General features: G+C 44.4%; 1 protein-coding gene across 1 annotated transcript in view; it reads left to right on the top strand.

Moving 5' to 3' along the window:
• Ntrk2 (neurotrophic receptor tyrosine kinase 2) overlaps positions 1-21,882 on the top strand; it is a 305,974-nt gene that overhangs the window by 166,248 nt on the left and 117,844 nt on the right. The window contains exons 12-13 of the mRNA XM_028772066.1: positions 4,104-4,151; positions 9,326-9,514. Of these exons, the coding sequence (XP_028627899.1) occupies positions 4,104-4,151; positions 9,326-9,514 (237 nt within the window). The remainder of the gene's footprint in view (positions 1-4,103; positions 4,152-9,325; positions 9,515-21,882) is intronic.

The following is a 21,882-nucleotide window of genomic DNA, read 5'->3' on the forward strand; positions in this document are numbered from 1 at the left end:
CATTTCTGTTCTGTCTCAGAGTTGCTGATGTACTGGTGTGTTATTTTTCCATTCTCTGGTCAGCTTTTTCCAAAATCATTAGGGCTTAACTGGTTAACTTCTTAATAGAATCCGAAAGGGAGAAAGCCTTTATGGTGACTGCACCCACATTTACTTTTGAGGGAGCCCTTCATTCTGCTGCAAAAAAAAAAATGTCTCATGAAACAGAAAACAACAGGAAGCTGGAAAGGCCCCAGTCCCCATGGGTGAGCCACCACAAAAAAGTGAGAACATTACTTTTGTTTTAAGATTACTGCTTCAGTCCATCAGGAAGGAGGAGTTGGACGGCCAGAGCTTCTGGGAGAGTGGCGGCCACTCCATCTCTCTGAAGCTCTTGGGCTTCTCTGGCCTCAGAGGCCCCAAAGTTTATATTCTCAGGGGAAGGGATTGTGGGAGGAGGGACCAGGAAGGGGGGGCAGCCATCAGGCTCTAAATTTCAAAAAGAACTCATATTCTCTTCTTTGTTGTGACTATACCCCTTCTAAAGGGAGCATAGACATCAGCAAGTCAGGAATAAGCTTACCCGGACTTAGCAGCAGTTGAGTACTCTTGTTTGTGAATTAAAATGAGCAGTGCGTAAGTTTCACCCAGCCCCATCTCCCTTTTCCAGTTCCCCGAGAGCCAGGATGTGAGCATTTGACTGCTCTGAGCCATCCCGATGCTTCCCGTTACTCAGCTTTCTGTCTCCGTAACAAAGTCCCTGAGCGGTCTGTTTAGAACCAGTTGACCGTGACTCATAGCTTATGCCCATGACATTCTCCAGTCACCTCCCCATGGTTCTGTCTTCAGTGGCCTGTGGGCGGGCATTGCACAGCTAATCCCATCAAGAGGTCACATCTGATCAAAATAGCTCGTCCTTTGATAGCAAGTAAAAATCCTGGGGCCCCACAATCTCTGAAGGGCACTCTCTCCAAAGACCGGCAGTTCTAGCATTAGGTTCCACCTCTCAATGGTACGGCTACCCTGCCGTAGCATTACACCAGCGATCAAGCCTTTGGACATGCATAGACCCTATGAACACATGCAAACCTTTGAGCCTTAAAATTTAAACTAAATAAGTCCCTTCTCATTTCCTCCCAAGCACCAGAGTAAGGATTTTTGCCCTAACTTCTTATTTGGGATTTGTGTCTAAGAAGCTTCCATTTAGAGCTATAAAGTTGTTTCTGTTCTAGGTTCCTTTAGGACCATTTGGACAGTACCATCAAATCCCTCACTGTCTTCAACTGGAAGCTGTGTGATTCCCTCCCCAGACCCCTCAACTTATAGTTGATCTCTGGTTCCCTAACTCTGTCATCTCCTCTTCTTTGCCCCCACACCGGTCAGGCTATGGGTTTATCAAGCCTTCATTTGTCTTTAAACCTCTAGCCCAGTCTCTTGCTCTTTTGCTCTTTGTCTTTCTCATAATTCTGATGCCACCCTGCAGCCAAGACATCCTATCTGAGATGAACTGATCCAGTCCCTTCCTGGCCCGAGATCGCTGACACTTTAAATGATCCAATGTCTCCCTGACATGAGATTGCTGACACTTTTGTCTTGTTTCAAGTCTAATGTCCAGCTCTGTTGGAAGTGCAGTGCTCTCTGGAGTGGTGTTCACCTGGTTGGCAGGAGTGGTGTCTTCTCCTGCCATTGAATTTCTCCAGTGAATAAAGGGCCTGGAGAAAAGATGACAAGTTCAAAATCTGAAGTGTGGTATCTTCCAAACGCAAATCGCCTTAACATGGCTGTTAATTGGGAACGGCTTAAGTGGACATCAGAAATCTGGAGAATCTATGTGCCACGCTGTGCTTGGCTTATTCTAGTCCGTGCTGATTCAGAGCTGTGTCTCCTGAAACCTCATCTCTCCTCTGGGATGAAGTGGCTTCTCCTCCTCTGAGTGCCACCCACACTGAAGTACTCTAGGATGGCTGGCTCTCTTTCTGCCAAAAGCTCCTTGTGGCAACTCCTGAAGCTGTCACTCTTTGAAGTCTCTCTGACAGTCGGATTAATAACCACTAATAGCATTTGAGTATACAGAAAACTCAAGTAATTATAATTAATGTTACAAAATTTGGTGAATTTTGGCAACTTTGGATATAGAAAAGGCAATTTTAAAAGACAAAAGAAAATCCAGTTCTCAGAACAATCCCCTGTCTGTCACTCCAGTGTGGGGTGACCTCTCAGAGTCTGACTCCTTGCGAGCAACTTTAGAGGGATTTGTGATTCAGGAAAGATTTCACGAGCTGAAGAGCAAGTGGGCACCGGGACTATGGCTACACTTTCACCAGGACTATGGTGGGGCTGCACGACAGGCATGCCTACCCTTTTCTCATCTACAGTGTTCTTTGACACACACAAGGCAGCAGCATCCGAGAAATGGTGTGGTGATGATTTCAGGGGCTCAGATAGGAGGACACAAGGCTCTGCTAGTAAGGTGGAGTTGCATGAAGGGTGGAGAGGGAGTAGGAGATGGCTCAGGCTTGCACATTGGGCTGGAGCTCAAATGTAGACAACTCGCTTATACATTGTTGCTAAAAGTAAGACTTGATACATCTCAAAGTGGTTCTGACCGAGCCTGTTCTCTCAGTAGCAATTCTACTAAAGGGATTTGTGCTACTGCGAGGATGTTTGGAAAGGGGAAGAACCCGTCAGTTGTGTACGATGGCCAGTGCCACTGTGTTGATTGTAAATTAATGAGTAGAAGTAAGCTGAAATGTGGAGTCAGGGAGAGATGAATGCTGACCTTTAATGAGTTCTCTGTGAAAAAGAAAAGTACCTGAAGAATTATTCAAATAAAAAGAATAGTCTTGAAAAACACAATCCATCATTTTATTTTTTTAAAAAGATAAGTGGAACAAATATCTAGAGGTAGAGAAGGTAATTTGGAGGCTGAGCACTTGCCTAGCATGTGTGAAGCCCTGGGTTTGATACTCAGAACTGTCAAAACAACAACAACCAAACAAACAAATGCATAGGATACCCCAAAATTGACCTGTAGGAAAGGCCTGAGTAGGGCTGGTCATGGTAACTCCATAAGCATGAAACTGTTGGGCTGGACTTGGTCTAATGAGTGAAGCTTACTATGCCCTGGGCAGAGGGTCTTTACTGGGCCAAGCTTGCATTCAGATTTGTAAAACCTGCGAGGAAGTATCTAGATGAAGGCCATCAATGCTTTTCAAAAGACAGCTTTGTGCTGAGGCTTTAGCTCAGCACTTGCTTAGGGCTCTCGGGGATACTTTCCTGCATCTCGATAACCCGGTAGCTGAATAAATAGATAACAGCTTAGGTTGCAAGCCCACCATGCAGGATACTGGGAAAGCAAAACCTGAGCCTAAACCTGAATCAGTCAGGGCAGCAACTTTGTGAGGTATCCTGCAGAGCGTAGGGAGATTTTACTGGCAACATTTTACTTAACTGAGTTCTTGGACATAGTTTTAACCTTACCTGACTATGAAGATCACCTCAGGGCCTGAGCAGAGGAGCAGATGACTTAGGCAGACTCAGCATCCTTACTGGACTCACAGTCATAGATTTTTCTGTTGTACAGAACCCAGTGGTTCCCTAAGACACGTGGGCTACCCCAGCCATGGTGGCACCCCACCCCCACCCCTTGAAACTTTACTTTTTGTTGTCGCTTGCTTCAGATAAGATCTCTGTTTTCTCTTATTTTTTTCCACGTGGCCGTAGAGCTATGGCACATTCTTCAAAAACACTGTGAGCTTTCACCCCCAAGGCTGTCCTGGAAGAGGATTCAATAGATTGGAATGATTTCTCCCCTTGCCTAAGGAGAAACCGAGAAAGCTCTCAGAGCTGTTAACCCTAGGCTTGGGCCGAGTTTCCTTGGAATACAGGTTGTTGTCTCTTATCTGATTCAAGTTCCCATGTTCTCCAGAAGAACGACAAATGTTTGCACAGAAATCTGAAACCTAGTTTCTATGTGTCTGAGAGGAAATCTTGGTCTCCAGTGGTTTTTTAGTTTTGAAACTTTTTTTGTGGAGGAGGGGTATTGCTGAGTTATAGGACTAAAGGCAGTCTCCCAATTCCACTTCTCTTTCGAAGTTTATTTTATATTTTGTTGTGGTTTGCAGATGTTTCATGGTTTGGAATTGGGAAAGTAAAGTCAAGACAAGGTGTGGGTAAGTAGTCACTCCTCCTCTGGCTTTACTGGGCTTAGTCGATTGACTGGCAGAACCCCTTCAGGTTCCCTATTCCTCATTGGTCTTCCTCTTCTTTTTTTGTCTTTTGGTTGAACCAAAAGACTCAACTTTTTTTTTTTTCTACAAAAGATATTACTTTTGCAAACTGTGTAGTAAGTAGGTTTGCCTGACTGAAACTGACTTGTTTTTAATCCAATGGGCGTGTCAACGGCTGTCTCTGTTCTAGGCAGTGATGGGCATTGAAGGTTTAAGACACAGAGTAGATGTACAACCGTGCCGTGCACCGTTGGCTGAGCAGGCAAGCTTGGACAAGTTTGGCTCTTAACTGTTCGTTTGGCTACGGTGCAGTAGAATTCTGGGCTGGGGAATTAGCTGCTCATTTGTGATGATGTTTTTTTTTTTTTTCTCCAAAACAGACTTCCACATCCAGACACTGTGATTTGTGCTTGATTGCTTTCTGTTCCCCGCATTCAAACCAAGTGCGGACAATTGAAAGGCAGCGCGTGTATTGTGCGGAGGGAATGCAGATGGCATTCCTCATCACTGGGGTGCAAGTCAGGTGTGATCTCTCAGGACTTCCACTCCCTGCCTGGCATTTGCTGTGGCTTCAAAGACAAAGAGTGGAAGTTGGGTGGGTAGCTTGAGAAGGTAGTTTTCTATCATTCTTCTGGGTTTCTAAGATTTGGCCATCGTGTGCAGACTCTTTTGGTTGCTGTTCCTTTCATTAGCGATGTTATGTTGGCTTTAGGTAAAACTTCTAAGTGGTGGATGTACGTAAGGAAGCCACACATTTGTGAGCATCTGTCCAGCGTTTGCTTAGCCCGGTCATTTAAGGAAACCTGCTTCCTTTACCTTTTGACCCTGACATGGGACTTCGTGCAGTCAGACATTCTCTAGCAGTGTCTGTCCCAATGATTCACATACGACCTTCAGAATTGGGACAGGCCATTCAGAAAAATCCTGGAGGGCGGAAAGTCATCCTTCACCAGCCTCAAAGGTTCTCATGCAAAGCATCTACCAAATGGCCGGAAAGTAGACATGAGACCCAGCTGGAGCTCCAGGATCATGGGGCTCCAGGAAGCTCCCGACAGGCGCATTTCAGAAATAGCCAGAGACATTACAGAGTCTTCCCCTCTACTGTGGTCCATAGGGCTCTCCTGTGTTTCAGGGATGTGTGCACAGAGAAAGGTGAGCCATTCTGTCTCTATAGTACCAGATGATACTGTCTTCCTTTTCCTAAACAGCTGATCACTGTAGCCCCTCAACACTTTCAAGACACCTTCAACTACAGAAGGATGCTTAGAGAGATTCAAACGTGTGTTTCCTCCTCTTAAGTGGCAGTGTAGATTGCTCTTCAGAATGTCCCAGGTATAGCCCACCAGCGGCTATTGTTGTACCCATCAAGTATGCTGAGGCCAGCAGTTTTAGGAGACAGGACCACTATGAGGAGAGCTTATGACAGAGAGTTTCTAAAAGGAAATGTGATGTTGTGGAGAGTGGCTGTGCAGGACACGTGCCCCTCCCCACCCCACAGTCAGTCAGGAGGTAGAAGCAGCGAGGAGATGAGAGGAAAAGCCTTTCTTATTATGTCCATGGGGACGAACCAGGGACAGAAAAGGCAGCAATTCTAGGACTGGCTGATTGCAATAAACCCACAGGCTCTGGATGTCCATGCTTTCCTGAATTCTCTGGCCTTTGAGTGATAGGACAGTTGTATAGTGACTTGGAAGGTGAAGGTCACACAGGGAGGTAACTGGGGGATGTGGCCTATGTTGGTCTGTGTGTGGAAGATGAACTGGTGGCCAGGGCGTTTACTTTGTCTAGAGACCGAGCAGCAGCCCCCAGGAGCCAAAGCACCAGCCCACAGAAAAGAGAGAGCCCGGGCAATGCATTCAGCTGCTTAAGCGTAGGAATCCCTCCCTCCTCTGAAGACATTGTTGGAATTGAGAAGGAAACTTATTTCCCAGATGGCCATTTTAATCACTGGAAAATATGTTCAGTTAGACTTAGAGACATCTAAAAATCAAATATATAGGATATGTTATCATATAGCTCTGATGAGACGAAGTTGTCTCTCTGTATTTCTTTTTAAATTTTTTATACAGAAATAAAGATTAGCTAAAATATTTTCATGTATTCTACCTTTGTTTATCAGCCTTGTAATTAGAACTAACTACCCCAAAATTCGCTGGCTGTATACACCCCTAGCAATTTAAAACGTTGTGTTAATACTATAATACAGTTTTCAAGTTCTCATGAGTTTCTCGTAACAAGCTATGATGTGCCTCTGACTTCTGTCTCCTTTTTTTGTGATGTCTGCTCAGCCACGTGCACAGACACACAAAGACACAAATCATAAGACTCACACAGGCTGCTGTCAAATTATATAGACATTCATTGTCCCCACCGGGAGCTTTTCTCCCCTCCCAACATTGCTGTGCTCTGCGTTCCGTTATATTAAAATGTTCGTAGAAAAACGGTCTTAATTCCCACAACCTTGGCAGCCATATCAATCTTCCAGGCTTTGGAAAAATCACTAATGAAGGGAACGGCAGTTGCATTAATATTCCTCTGACGGATTGTTGAGGTTTCTGGTACTCCGTTTGTCAACGGTGACTTTTTACAAAGTGAAAAGGCTTTTGAAACATTGTCTCGTTCTCTAGCAGCTAAGGATAGAGTTCAGGCTCTTCTGCGTGCACGGCCGCCATGTCTTCGGCTCGGCTCGCATCCCTTTGCACTAAGTTATATGAGGGGCAGCTCTTAGCTGCTGAAGTGCATCAGGGAATAAGGAGCTTTGATGAGTGTGCTAGATTTTTGGAGAAATCTCCATTGTCTTCTACTCAAAACACACAGCTCTGCTCTCTGAGTCTCACAGTCAAACTGGGGCCAGAGAATAACCGAAGTCAACATGTTTCTAATTATGGTTGAGGCTCCAGGAGGAGTTTTGTCACAACAAGTGGAGTATTTGACGATGACAACTTCTCCATCTCTGGGGGGTCAAGGTGGAGCCTAGGATCTTTGGAGAAATATGTGGCCTTGACTGCACCTCCCATGGGAGTTCCAAGGGTAGCAAGCTTTGGTAGCTGGTAGCCTTACAGAAGGGAACGGCTGCTCCGGGGACCTAGCAAGAGAGTCAGCATCACGAAAGCTTTCCTGACAAAGTATAGAAATGCAAGCAGAACACATCTCTGTTTCCATCACTGGCTAGAAGCTGAGTGAGTGAGGCTTGTCAGAAAGCAGATCACAAAACAGAGATGGCTGGGGATATTAGTAAGAACTTGTCCTTACAGCTATTCTTGGCAGCACTTCCACTGTTTGGGAACACAGATGAACAAGACACAAGATGAGCATAGCCAACCGGCAGGCTTGCCTTGGCTTTGACTGTTGCATGGCTTCTAAGTTGGCTGTGTGAGGACATGTTTGCAGCATCAAGCCAGAACATATTATTAAACACAACTTAAACACACTCCCATTGAGAGACTGCTTTAAAAATTACCGGTAATAGCAGTAGGTTCCCCCCTTGCATACTTTGTTTAAGACACAAACTAGCTGGGGACTGTCCAATTGTTATCACTACAAACTATAATAATCCCCATAGGGAGAAAAATGGATCTTGGAGTTTGGTGGGTGGATTATCATTATATTGAATAGGGATTCAGACTGTATCAGACTCTGACAAAACAACCTTTGTTTTTGTAATTGCTTTACATGGAAGTAATTAAGGATGAGGAGAAAGTGGAGAAGATGCAGAGGTACTGGTGCATGCTGGGATAGGGGTTGTAAACACATGTCCTTGGCCAGAAGAGCAACGCAGACTTCTCTTCCTCAGCAAGCATTTGCCTCACCTGGGTGTTTGGTTCTTCCCTCTCACTCTGCCTTCCTCCGTCCTTGCTCTTTTCCTTCCTGTATGCTCTGGGGACAGCGTGCTCATTTTGCACACTTCACACACACATGATCTGTGTCTGAAAGACTTGGCTCCCCCGTGTGAAGTGGCTATCCGTGCGATATTCGGCGTTCTGAACTCTTCTATGTGGACTCACTTAGGTTGACTTGAGTCATCAGTGGATATATTTACTGGCTGGACATAAGGTAGTGGGGTGAATCCAGGGTCAGGGATTCTGAGGCGCTGGATTAAAAATTAACTCTCGTATGAAAAATACTGAGCTATTTCTATAATATAAGGGGAACTCAGTAATGTCAAGGACCCTATCCACTAACGTATGTGAAGCACTTCTAAGTCTGTAATGCATTTTCATACCTAATCTCACTCCAGTCTCATACAATAACAACCGGGTACTCTCTAGCACAGTCCAGTCCCCAACTGTGAGCAGACGCAGATGCACAGAGAAGGCTCGTGAACGGACGTGTGAGGTTAGGAAACTCAGATCTCCACATTTGCAACATCACTTTCAGTCCCCAGAGAAACAAGTGTCCTGGATTTGTGCCAGGTATTCAGTGACAGAGTGCTCTTAAGGTGTGCAAGTGACCTAGGGTCCTGGGAGCTGCAGGTGCAATTACAGAAAATGGAAAGGAAGAAACTGGAGGCCTCGTATGTTGCTGGCAATTGACTGACAGCATTGTGCAGCCACTTTGTATACCAGGTAGACCCTCAAAATGTTAAGCACAGATCTTTCCTAGGATTTACCGATCTCACACAAGAGCAATGAAAGCATGGGCCACCACAAACATGTGAACATGCGTGTTCACAGCTGAAATATACTTATATGTCAAAGAGTCCCAAGTCCTTCCATGGGCAGAGGGTCAGATAAGTGGTTTGTGCCCTGTCTGTACAGTTTAGGATCATTCAACAATGAAAAGGAGGCATTGACACATGGCAGAGAGAGATTTAACCTTTTAAACACGATGCCGTGTGAAAGTCACGGATTACACTGTCTGCACCTGTGTGGTATGCCAAGCTTTGTTAACTCAGAGCAGGAAAGTAAATTTGTGCATGTCTGGGACTGGGAGTAAGGGAAATGGGAGATAAATACTAACCAGGGCATGGGAAAGGTCTTAAAATTAGATTGTAGTAAGAATTGAAACACTGTGGACATACCAAAACCCACTGAAATTGCACATTTGGAGCGTATGCGAATTAAAGATCAACTGAAGCCATTCAGTTTACAGAACGCCTATGCTTCTTCCAACTCTAGGGCCAGCTTCAGTCATCAGCAACGACGACGACTCTGCCAGCCCCCTCCACCACATCTCCAATGGGAGCAACACTCCATCTTCTTCGGAGGGCGGTCCTGATGCTGTCATTATTGGAATGACCAAGATTCCTGTTATTGAAAACCCTCAGTACTTTGGCATCACCAACAGTCAGCTCAAGCCAGACACATGTAAGTACAGATGTTTATACTTACCGACTCATTTGTAGCATAGCTGTTTCAATGATGATGTTTATCAGAAACTCTGACAAGGCTGGCTGGGGCTGAGAGCAGTGGAATCTTTGAGGATTCCTGCACTCTTCGGCCTCTAGGCTAGATTCTTTCATTTGTCAGTTAGGGGGATTCTTGGGGTTTGTCTCCTGCCAGGCTGGGAACTGGGATAGATATGGACTTCTCTTGGAATCCATCTTCTGCAATCATTTGTCAACATGAAGCTGTAATCAAGCATGCTTATCTGGAGAAGGATGGAGACAGAAAGCAGAAGTGCCGTTGGAACGCACACACATCGTTTACAGTTGACAGGCAATTGACGCAACTTAAATCTGGCTTATTGAAGGCAATTAAGGCATGCATTCTAGGCAGCCAGGGAGCCTCTGTGTTTCGTACAGGTGGTATTGATTTTTGGGTAGTTCTGTGTACTTTTCTCAGTCCTAATTTCTAGCATCACGGGGGCCTGCGATGTCACAACAGTCACGTCAGTTAGTGTGAGTTGAGTATAAGAAGGAGAATGACTTTGCCTTTTAATAATTATGTTAACCCAGCAGCCTTTACTGGCAAGTTTGGGCCCACCCTCCTGTCTTCTAAGCCACTGACCAGATATAAAACATGAAGCAAGACCTTAAGAGCGTCTGAAAATTCAAAGCATAATGAACACACAGGCTTTCTCCATTGGGATACAGGCCTTCTCTTATATATGAATAAGGGCCCTTGGGGGTTAGGCTATCAGGTGGTCTTGATCTGGGGGCTCTCTGGTACAGATGGGGTGGCTGTCCTCTGTGTAGCTACCCCTCCATAACCTGCCACACGTTCTGCCCCACTGCACTCTCTCAAAGGTTAAGGAGGACAATTATAAAGTTAGGTTTAAAGAGTGATATTTTGCTGAAAATTCATTGGATGAGAGGGCTTAGCGATGATGTCTCTCTGTACATAAGAAACAGTTGTCTCTTCTTTCTATCCACTTACATGTATCTGAAGGCATGTTTGAGATTGCAGTTGGAACCGAGTGTCAGAGATAACAGTATTTATGTTTGTGATGTGTGACAGACCCACCAACAATTTTAGCCAAGTTTGTTATGTGACATGACATGTATACAAGGATGCTTAAGGATTAATAAACTCCTTGAACATTAAGTACGGTTCAAATTCAAAGTGTTCTTAGTTCTAATAACTACAGTATGGCTAAGGGAAGAGGAGATATTGTTTAGAACTAGGCATTCTTGTTGGAGTTTGGCATTGCCAGGGATACTTGAGATGTATGCCTGGCAGACATCTCAAATGCCAGTCAAATATGAGGAAAAGGAAGACACTGCTGTCAGTGAATCTGGGGTCTTTCCCTTAGGAGTATCTTATTTTGACATCACCTTCTCCATGAAGACTAGGTTGTGTGGTACTTCCAGCAGCCCAAGGCTGGAGAGTGGAGTTAACTGAAATGAACATAAAGTTTGCTTTCCTTCTCAATGGAGGAGAACTTAGGCTGAATCATCAGACAGAGACCTTTGCTCCAAAGTGTCTAATAAGAACAAATGAGCAAAAACAATAGGCTCACTACTGTGGATGGAGGCAAGCACAAAGGTCTCAGCGTTACACCAGGAACCAAAAGTGACTAAGGAACGCTAAAAGTGGAAGAAATAGTCTTCACTGGGGAAGAGCATATGAATTGATTATCCAGTACCAAAGGATCAGCCCTGAAAACAAATATACAAGTAATATACAGATTGCAGATTGTATATATTTAGGGATATATCTCTATCATCTGTCTGTTTGTCTGTCTGTCTATATCTATCTATATATCCTTGGATCATCTGTCTATCTGTCTGTCTGTTTGTCTGTCTATATCTATCCATGTATCTATCTATCTATCTATCTATCTACCATCTATGTATATACACACAGACTGATATAGATATATGTATTACATATATATATATGTAATATATATATATATATATATATATATATATATATATATATATCACAACAATTAATGTAAAAAGAGACCACAAATTTGAAAGAAAGCAAGGAGTGGGTATTTGGGACAGTTTCTAGGGAGGAAAGGAAGGGGGAAATTGTAAATTATGTTGTAATCTCAAAAGAAAAAACAGTTTTAAAAAGAAAACTTCCTTTATTCACGGGTAGGTGATTCTGTGGAAGAAGTGGGTGGGTGGCCGCAGAGTTTGTGACTCCACTGAAAGTCTTCCCTTAGAGTCCTGAGAGGAAGTTTGCAAGAGTCATCGCCTCAATCGAGAATCCGTGGGGATTTCAGAAGATGTTTTAGCTATTTCTGGAGGCCTTTTGGTTCCGTGGCTTAGTGATGATGTACCACCCACACATGGAAGGAATAGCTTCTCCTCAGCTTCCAGCCTCTGGCCTGGGCCCTGGAGCATCAAGTCTCTCTGGCTTCTCCTTTATAAAGTCTCACTGAGCCCTCCACCCAAACACTCTTCTGGGCTTAGTACTCTCTGATACGTCTTATCTTACACAATCTGAAACTATCTTTTCCCCACACTTTGTCTTTGACGACCTTTGAAAACAGTTTTTAAAAAATCACAGATGGATACTTTATCAAAGGAATGGGAACAAAGGAGAACTTACCCTCCCCTGCCCTGTGTTCATTTCCTGTCTGTTCAGTGCCCGTGCTGTCCTGTGCTGTCTGAGTATGGCCACATCTGACTGTGTGTCTCTGTGGTCCTGCTTAAGTTTGGCTTTAGCTCTGGGAAAGCAGTGACTTAACCTGCTACCCATAACCTAGCATAGGACATAGTGGGCTTCTGACATCAACCAGATGTTGACCAGATGTGGCTATCTACGGCTGAAGTATTAGTTACCAATCGATTTGTAACAAAAATTCTTCACAGTCCTTTTTCATTGGTTTTATTTCTACAGAACTTGTGTACATGTCCTTTTTATTGGATATACTTTTAACAAAATTATTAGGTAACTTAACTAGATTTAGACAACTCTAGAAAAATAAGATTTATGAAATCTTCTTTGGCTAAACAAGTCACAATCATCCCAACTGAGCTATTTCAAAGTTCACAAACAGAGACTGTATATGCAGCAGTATATACAGTCACTTTAGGTTCATGGGATTCTGAGAGACTAGCTTCACATAGGTGATTTTTATTGAGTATCCTAAGTAAACCAACTTCTAATAACCTCTCAAGGAGGACTCTTCCAAAAAAGATGCTCTGATGGTGACAAAAAAACTTATTACAAAGGTTCTGAAGATAGCTTAGCCTTTAACTCGTGCTCTTAAAGTAAATCTTACTGGACTGTGTGTCACCACCATTGTCTGAATCTATCATAGGCTTGGACCAAACACTATTATGACGACTGATTCTTCCTGAAGCTGAATGCTATAGTCAAAGATGTTGAATGTAGATGCCACATTTTCTATCACCGAGAGAGAAATCTGCTTCCTTCCACCAAAGTGTAACATTCTAGACAGTGCATTCCAATACATTAAGTACCCACTGATTCCATGTCAGTACTTCTATGGTGTAGGAACTAGAGGGTTGATTCCAACTGCAGTGACACTCACTAGGGAGGCAGAGTTGGATTATCACATGGTCAAAGGCAGTGTGACGAACATTGAGATGGGCTGTGCTACAGAAAGGTCTTGAATCCAATTTTCAGGCATCTGGCAAGTCAATAGGAGGAACAGGGTATCATGGAAAAGTAATATGAATTAATAAAGGCCATACTGGGGCATGGGTCTGGTGTGACCAAATGCTCCAAATTTCCAAGAGGTAGGCATTTATTTATTTATTTATTTATTTATTTATTTATTTATTTTCTTTTGAATGGCTCAAGATTTCAAAAGCTAAGCAGGGCAAGTAAGAATGTCTTAGTGTGAATCAGAGGAGGCTCATGGACTGCTGGTGCCCTTTCTAGATGGGCCGTAAGGATCCCCCCTCCCCCCGCTGTAAACACCTCAGTTGGTAGACAACTCTTGGAAATGGCTTGGCCAAAATGACAGAGCTTCAGTCCTCATGTACCTTTGCTTTCAACAACGAACAACAAACAAGCAACCGTCACTAGATTAGGGCCCTTTAAATAATGCATACAATCCCTACCACGAGGAGTAAAGAGCAACCTTCTGACATACTTTTGTGCTATCAGGAGCTGTGTGGTAAATTTTTATTTACCAAGTCCAGAGATGGTTTGCAAGATTCTTAGAGCAATGTGAACAGAGCTGAAGTGCTCCTCCTGAGTACTTTCCAATAGAAAGTCTGTCTACTTTATTGCAGGGCCCAGAGGTTTCCCCAAGACCGCCTGATAATAGTTTGGTATTTGGAGGCTCCTGCATCACTGCAGGAACCAAAGGAGGCTAAATCCAAACCTGATGGAGGAGAAGAGTCCTATGGTTATCTGCACATTCTGGCCAGACAGCATCTTGAAGTCACTCCTTAGCTTCCATAACTAGCCAAGCAAGAAGTTGCCTTCCCAGGACAAAACAGAGTGCTCTAATGACTAAGCCCTCAAAGTGCTGTGCCACTTAAAGTATAGACCATCTCCTCGATCAATCAGGATGGCAAGATGGCGCTGAGGAGCTCAGCAACATCAAGTCTGGAGTTGGTCTTTATTCAACTAGTCTCTGTAGATGTCTCTGACAATCTCAGCGTCTTACAGCATGGGGTGGTTGACCAGTAGGATGTACAGACTTGGCCCAAGGGCAGCTGTATTGTTTTCTTCTCCTTGCCTTCCCTGTTGAGAGAGATTTTGGCAGGGTGCAATGGGAGCACACCTTCTGAGCCAAAAAAACAGAAATGAAGCCTACTAACCAACCAAACTCCCAGACTGTGTCTTGAGTTGGTGGGTGGAGATGCACTTTATCGATAGACTTACTGTTTGTTTCTAAAATTGTGTTTCCTTCTACTGCAGCCTTGTGATTCTTCTAGGGTCCTAAGCCGTGTGTCTAAGCTTAAGTGGGGTTGTTTCTAAGACACACCCTTGGATGTTTGTCTTGAAGAGGATGTCCTCTGTGGACACCTAGGGCTAGCCACTCTTAAAGGCAGATGCACAGCGGGAATTTTGAAGTTTTTTTTTTAAAAATTTACTTTGAAGGTTGACTTTATTTTCAACGAACTAGGCACTTATCGCCTCCCTGCCTTATGGATCCTGTGTTTCTTCAGGTATAGTTGTGTGTTTCCCCGCACTGATCTCATGTTTATTAGACGATGGTATAGGTAGCAGACACAGGCTCACGGGCTAGCAACAGTGCGGGGAAGCGGGTGCTCTGAAGAGAGGGGACATTTGAGCAGTAGTTGAAAATGTCACAGAGTCCATGTCCTGTTCCACCTAACTGTAATGTCCACTGTGTCATTCTACTCCCAACAAAGGCAAGTGAGAGCTTTCACTAAATGGCAGAGGTTTTCAACACATTTGAAAAGCTGCTTTGAGGACACATGAGCAAAAGTTCTGAATCCCATGCAGGACTCTAGAAGCTCAGGACATCAGAGAGCAGCACCAGGCCATGTCAGATCCAGTGCAGTCACATGGCTGAGGTCCGTCTCAGGTCAGGGACAGCAGCAGAGAGTATTGACTTAGAGCTCTCACTGACTTTTACCTTGTTTTGTTACTTTTTTTAACTTTAAAAAATACACGTTTTAAATCACTTAATTGGCCAGATATAAACTGCTTTGGGAATTGGTTGTATGCCCTGGAAGGCTACAGCCTGCACTTTAAACAGAAGCTAAGTCTATTCTACCCAGCGAAAGGCTAGGATAGAAAAAGTATTTACTTCGGGATGCTTAGAAGTTGCTTTGTTTATTGCACACCACGTTGACAACTCACCTTGTGGAGGCCACCATGGTGCCACTGCTGTCTCAATACAATTCTTGGTGCCATGGGCCCCCATTGCTAAGTACAACAATCAAATATCTTATTCAGTCTCGACTCTAGACAAGAAAGTGAGAAGATATCGAGTAATACTTTAAAAAAGCAGCTAGCATTCCCTAGAAGAATGGTGAGATGAACACATGCTGCACCATTACAGAGTGTAAGCCATAGAACAGACTTCACTAGATGAAGATGTCTTAGCAAAGCACTTTGAAGCTCATTCACAGCTAAGTAAAATCGCATTCTTGGCTTTTCACTGGGTGATATTGTTATTTAAAAAAATGTGAGGCCGGGTGGTGGTGGCGCATGCTTTTAGCACTTGGGAGGCAGAGGCAGGTGGATTTCTGAGTTCGAGGCCAGCCTGGTCTACAGAGTGAGTTCCAGGACGGCCAGGGCTACACAGAGAAACCCTGTCTTGAAAAACAAAAAACAAAAACAACAAAAAAAAGAAGACATGGTGATTTGAGGCAGGCGGATTTCTGAGTTTGAGAGTTCGAGGCTAGTCTGGTCTACAGAGTGAGTTCCAGGACAGCCAGGGCTACACAGAGAAACCCTGTCTCGAAAAAAACAAACAAAAAAAAAGTGAGAAAGCAATAGCACCCATTTGAGGATACTTAGGTCTTCTGCAGAAAACACGTCAATGCTGAACTTGAGAGCTGAGAAACAATAGTAACTGTGGGTGCAGGTTGAGAGGCCTTGCTTCTACCCCAGCATCATCGGCCCGCCAAAATAATCACGTGGGCACCCAAGCGTATCAGCAGCATCAGTCTGAAGCTTCCAAATCACCAGTGATGATTTGGGGTATCCCAATACATGGAGGGTACTGATGCAATTGGTTCACCAAGACTGAGCCTGGCTGGAGCAGTTGCGTTAGCACACGAGCCTAGTTGAGCTTCATTTCTTGCATGTGCCAGTGGACCGTGGACCAGAACCATAACAGCAAACACAAATGTAAACCAGCAGTCTGTCTCATGTTGCTAAGCAGCACACATTACCCAGAATCTCTGGACAGTTGAGTGCTCGTCTAGTAGATGCTGACATAGTTGGAGGTTGTAAGGCTTCACACTTTAGGCTTTCTCATCGTGAAACACAATTGTCTCTGTGTTACTGATTCTTCCAGCTTAGAGGTGGCCCCATAGGTAGGCTGCTTCTAGGATCACTTGTTATACTGGGACTCCACTCCAGTTCCTGGAAGGCGAGCTATCAACCTTCATGCCGAGTGAGGTTGTGGTACTGCTTTTGTTGATTCCTTTGGTTTTGCTTTTGTCAACCATAACTTCTTTCCTATATAGGTGACAGGAAAAGAGAGTGTCCTACAGACAGGAAAAACGAGGGGAGCCGAGTACTTCTCTGAGCGCTCAGATCACCATGAGTACTAGTACCATGTGGGTTTAGTTTTTAATTTTGAGGACTTCCTCCTGAGGCCAAGGCAGCAGCCTTGAACGATGCTTAGGGTGGACTGTTCTCTGTTGCTGCATATCTATTGCTGGGGAGTGCTTGAGTGTTTTGTTGGGTGTAAGTGCTTGGCCTCCCAAGTGGAAGGAAGGATTAGAAGGTAGTATATATAAGAAAATAAAGAGGAATCTAAGTATTAGGGTTCAAAGTTCAATTTTAAATCAGGAGAGTCTCAGGCAAGCCACAGTGATTCGATCACCCTAGTTGGTATAAACCTGATAATTTTTTTCTAGTAAGACAGAGTTATGTATTAATCACTCCAATTACCATTAAATGTCCTACAATAAGATAATCTGAATTAAAAATAAGTATAGCATAAATAATATAGTAGGAAACTTGAAAGACACAAGGAACAAAGGAGACGTTCTAGCCAGCTATAATCCTATCAGATATAGCTGCTGACTCCCTCAGGCTTGGGGATGTCTGGTCTTGTGAGCAGCCTGTAGCTACCAAGCCTACTGTGCCCCTGAGCTTAGTGTGCCCCCGCCTTGTATTCAGCATGGGCATTGTTAACATGTCTATAGAGTGGGTTGACAGCAAGGCTGGAAGAAGGATCTGTGTATAATACTTCTAGCCTGGGAGCTGGGCATGGCGGACTGATCGGGTCTTATGGAGAGGGGTCCAAAAGGTGGAAGGCTACTCTCTCACGTGCTGAATGTTAAGAAGATCTGAGCCATGTGCTCTGGTCTGGGAAATCCCTATAAACAAGAAGCTCTCTTGTTCTGACAAGGCAGACAAGGAGCCCAGGTTCAGGATCAACACAAGGTGATTCCTGACCCCAGTTCTTTTTGTCCCTCAGCTGAGGCTCAAGAGCACCATGGTCTCCTGTTCTTCATCTAACTCTGCAGGAATCTAGCTGGCCCCTTCCAGGAGTTTACATGATCAGGCTGGCTACATTTGCAATATCTGAGCATTTACTTTCTTCTCCTCAGGACTCCTGAGTTGAGAAAGGACTTCCAGCAGGCAGGGGTGTCTATTCAGAGTTACCTAAATTTCATGGAGCTGGCTGCTTGGATTTCCAGATTTTTTTCCATCACTAATGATTCTCTGGGAGTGTGCTCTCAAGTTGGAGTTCCAGCAACAAGAGCTATGGTTAGTAGTGAGGTGTATTTTGCTATGGATACTTTCCTAGTGACATTCAGGTTGTCAGGATCCATATGTTCAGAATAGACATGTTCTCATGATATGTAAGACACTGGATCTGTGTGGTTTTGAAAAAAAAAAAAAGCTGGAGATGAATCCTAGGTGAAACCCAGTGACCTGACCTAGTTCTTGGATCACTGGTTACCACTGTGGGTAGAAGTCAATACGTTTGTTACTCTGTTGCTCTCATGTAACTCCTTCACTTGGCCATGCCGGTGACTTCCCCTATGCGTTGAAAACCCAAGGTTGTTATTAAATGACAATGGCATTTCAGCTGAGTACCACAAATTCCCAACATCCCAAATCTTCAAATTAGGGAATATTTTGACGAGAGGAGATTACAAAATGCCACCTAGACAGTTTTCCTACCGAGTAATGGATGTTTAGTCAATTTTACTTCTGACTTTTTGCCCTCACTGCAGTGCTTCACTCTTAGGGTGGACTGGCTTCCAGTCTACTTGCAAAGGAAAAAGTGCCCAGGGAAGGACCGAAAATCTTGCTTTCTAACCGGTACCTAGGTCCTAGGTCAGCTGAGCTGACAGGTCTCAGATCTCTCTGCCCTGAGTGTACTTCTTTGAATATAAGCCCAATTCTCACCCCCATCCTTTCCCTCTCTTGGGTTAATGAAGCTAATGGTTTTATTTCTTCCTGGTTCCCAGTTCCATCAATGCCATCATCTTATATTTGTAGAAATACCCCTGAATGGCTGCTGCTTAAATGGCTTTTCCTTGTTTCCACGGGCCATTGGGGGTTATATGCTCAAAGTTTTTCTTTAAAAAAAAAAAGTATTGTGAGTGAAGAATAAAGCCCCTCCTTACACATAAGGCTTTTCGTTTTACAACACCCTGCACCGACCTTCACCGACCTTCACAGACAGATACTGGCATGGAAACAGGAAAATATCGTGTTGTGAAGATTTCGTGATGGCTAGCTAGCTAAGTCTCAGCATTCTGAACGTCTGAACTTTGGGAAGGGAGACAAGTGGCAAAAGGGAATAAGATTATCTTCAGCTTGCTGCATTTCCCTTCTCTGGGTTTGTGCTTAGTCTGCTATTTATACCCCACCCCCACCCCCAGTTCTTGTCAATGGATCTTTAACTTCACTTGTGTCTAACAGCTGATAAACTGGAATTGTCACTCATGTTAGGGTCCCAGCATGAGCTCCTTCTATTCACTTGGGCAGAATCCACAGTATAGCCTAGAAGGTCTTTGCAACAATTTTCACCGTACTATGAGGAGGAGCTTCAGGGTTGGTTTCCAGGTTCAGTTAAGCAGTTTCCCATGCTATAGTCACATTTGGAGAGAAAGGGTTTGGGGAGGGTGAGTATGGGTTGGTGTTCCATCACAAAACTCTTATGCCCATAGGACTGACTCTGGATAATGCTGCCTCCTCCTCACGGTAAGCAAGAAGCCCCACACTTCTGAACAACTCCTGCCACTCTGTAGGTCAGGCCTCTGGGGATACACAAGTTCTAGTGAGACAGGATACGGATGGGGTAGGGCTGGGGCAATGACAACGGCTGAATGTTGCCTGACTTCATCCCAGCTCCCATGACTCAAGTAACAGAGCACACTCAAAACACAACGTAATGTGTACTGTCTTCCTCTGAGAAACTCCAGTCCTGGTTCACACGGATGTGTAGTTGGTCAGTGGGACTTGGAATATTTTCCTGTATTGGTGTGTTTATGCAAATGAGAAGTGTTTTACTGGAATTTGTAATGTTGATCACTCAGAGCCAAATGCATGTTCTAATAAAGACAAGCGTGTCGGATGTCTGGCCTCCGGCTCTGGTTTTGTCACATTTCTTACATAGACTTGAGGGTATAATTTGGTGTTGTGATTCCTGGAAACACCGCATAGAGTTGTCTCCATGGGTGACAGTCTCTCACACAGCCCCTCTAGATTTCTTGCAGTTTCCCTGCCTTCCTTTAGATAGAGCCAGCCCAGGGGGCGCTGGGGAGGCTACCACCCGAAGCAAGGAGTTTACAGGGATGCCAAAAACCTTTGCACTCAAGAAATAATATCCCCACAACCACATTTAAAAGACGAGCTGTAAAAGAAAAAGCCTGGGACACAGATATCAGAATCTTAACTGAGGGTATCCATGGGGCTGGGTGAAAGGGGAGATGTGTCCTTATGAATCAGGGTCAGACCCTGCCTTCCAGGAAACGTCTGATTGTTTTCGTGCTGGACGCTTGCTTGCTGTCACCTTGACCTTTGATCCTGCACTGAGCAGCTGTTCACTTCGACAACTGGAGAAGTTACGGTGTTCTTGAATTTTGTGTGTGAGGATCTTGCTTCCTCCTGTGGCCTGGATCTTATGTAAACCCCTGTCTTCTGAAAGGCTCTGTGTTGTATACAGAAGCAGCCCAGCCGATTGTCCCTCCGTCTTCTCTCCCTTCCTGTGTTCCTGGTCTAATTGTTCCTCCACACTCACCCCACTTCCTTTGCTCAGCCCTTGGAGCCGATTCCCTCATGTGCCTTCGCTCAGCCAGTGTTAGCATCTGCCACACGCATGACCCATCCTCTGATGCTGGCTGCAGCCTCTGCGGACGTGCGGACTTATCTCACTGTATTAAAAAAAAAAGTAACCCTCCTCAGTGAGAGAGACAGACACATACACAGGGGCAGGAGAGAGGGGAGATGGAGGGAAAGAGGGAGGAAGAGAGAGACAGAGACAGACACAGAGAGAAGAGGAGAGGAAGAGGGGGAGAGGGAGAGGGGGGAGAGACAGAGAGGCAGAGAAGAGAGGACAGGGAGAAAAGAGAGAGAGAAAAAGAGAGGGAGTGCCTTTTGCAAAAGATAAAAAACTGGGAAGTTAGGTTAGAACTTTCCATTAAATTAGGCAATAATCTGTGTAAGGGATTGGGTAGGACAGTAAGTGGGACTGTCTAGGACACCTTGTCTTGTAGCCTCATCTCTGGAGACTCACATTCAGTATTACATTTGCCAGGTCAAGGATGCAGTATGGAATTTCAGGTTATTCTACACCCACCCTGTGTCCCCTTGAGCCTACAAGTTCTTTCGTAATGTCAGTATTTGTTGCTTTTAAACTTCCTGTATCTCATGTATAGCCGCCTTTCCTCTCCTAGGCTCATCAGGTCATATTTTCACATTAAAAAAAATATCACTCTGTGCCTCCAGTTAGATCTTTCCCTCTGTATAACAAATGAGAATACTGAAGCTCAGATTAGTGGGTGGGAAAGGTCTCAAGTAATATCCTTTATCTACAGAAGAGTTTCTGTCCTGGGACTCCAGGAAGTCAGACTCTTTCTGGCTTTGCCTGTTCTGTGTAAAATTAAATCCTGGATGTTTCTAACTCCTCCAGAGGAAGTGCAGCATTGATGAGGACCATCCAGGTGAGCTTCTGGAGACACACTAGAAGCCACTCACCTCCAGACAAGACGGCCTTCAGCTGACGGTGCCTTCTTAGCAAGTAGTGTACTTGACACAGGAGGAAAGGGCCCAGTTAGTAGGCAGTCCCGAGGTCCTGTGGTGAAAGGGTGGGCACAGTCTTCCTGCCAAGCAGGGATGGTTTCTATCCCCCCTTGAGCAGTGGTTCTCAACCTTCTTGACCCTGCAACCCTTTAATACAGCTCCTCATGTTGTGACCCCAACCATAACGTTATTTTCATTGCTACTTCATAGCTATAATTTTACTACTGTTAAATGAATCCTAATGTAAATACTTGCATTTTCTGATGGCCTTAGGCATCCCCTGTGAAAGGGGAACTCTTACCAACCGACAGGTTGAGAACCTCTGCACTAGAGTCCTTACCAGAAGTCCTAAATTATCAGAAAAAGTAAGTCCTTAGTTTGTTCTTTCTTTCTTTCTTTCTTTCTTTCTTTCTTTCTTTCTTTCTTTCTTTCTTTCTTTCTTT

The sequence above is a fragment of the Grammomys surdaster genome, unplaced genomic scaffold (assembly GCF_004785775.1).
Source record: "Grammomys surdaster isolate TR1022 unplaced genomic scaffold, NIH_TR_1.0 211, whole genome shotgun sequence".
Classification (NCBI taxonomy): domain Eukaryota; kingdom Metazoa; phylum Chordata; class Mammalia; order Rodentia; family Muridae; genus Grammomys; species Grammomys surdaster.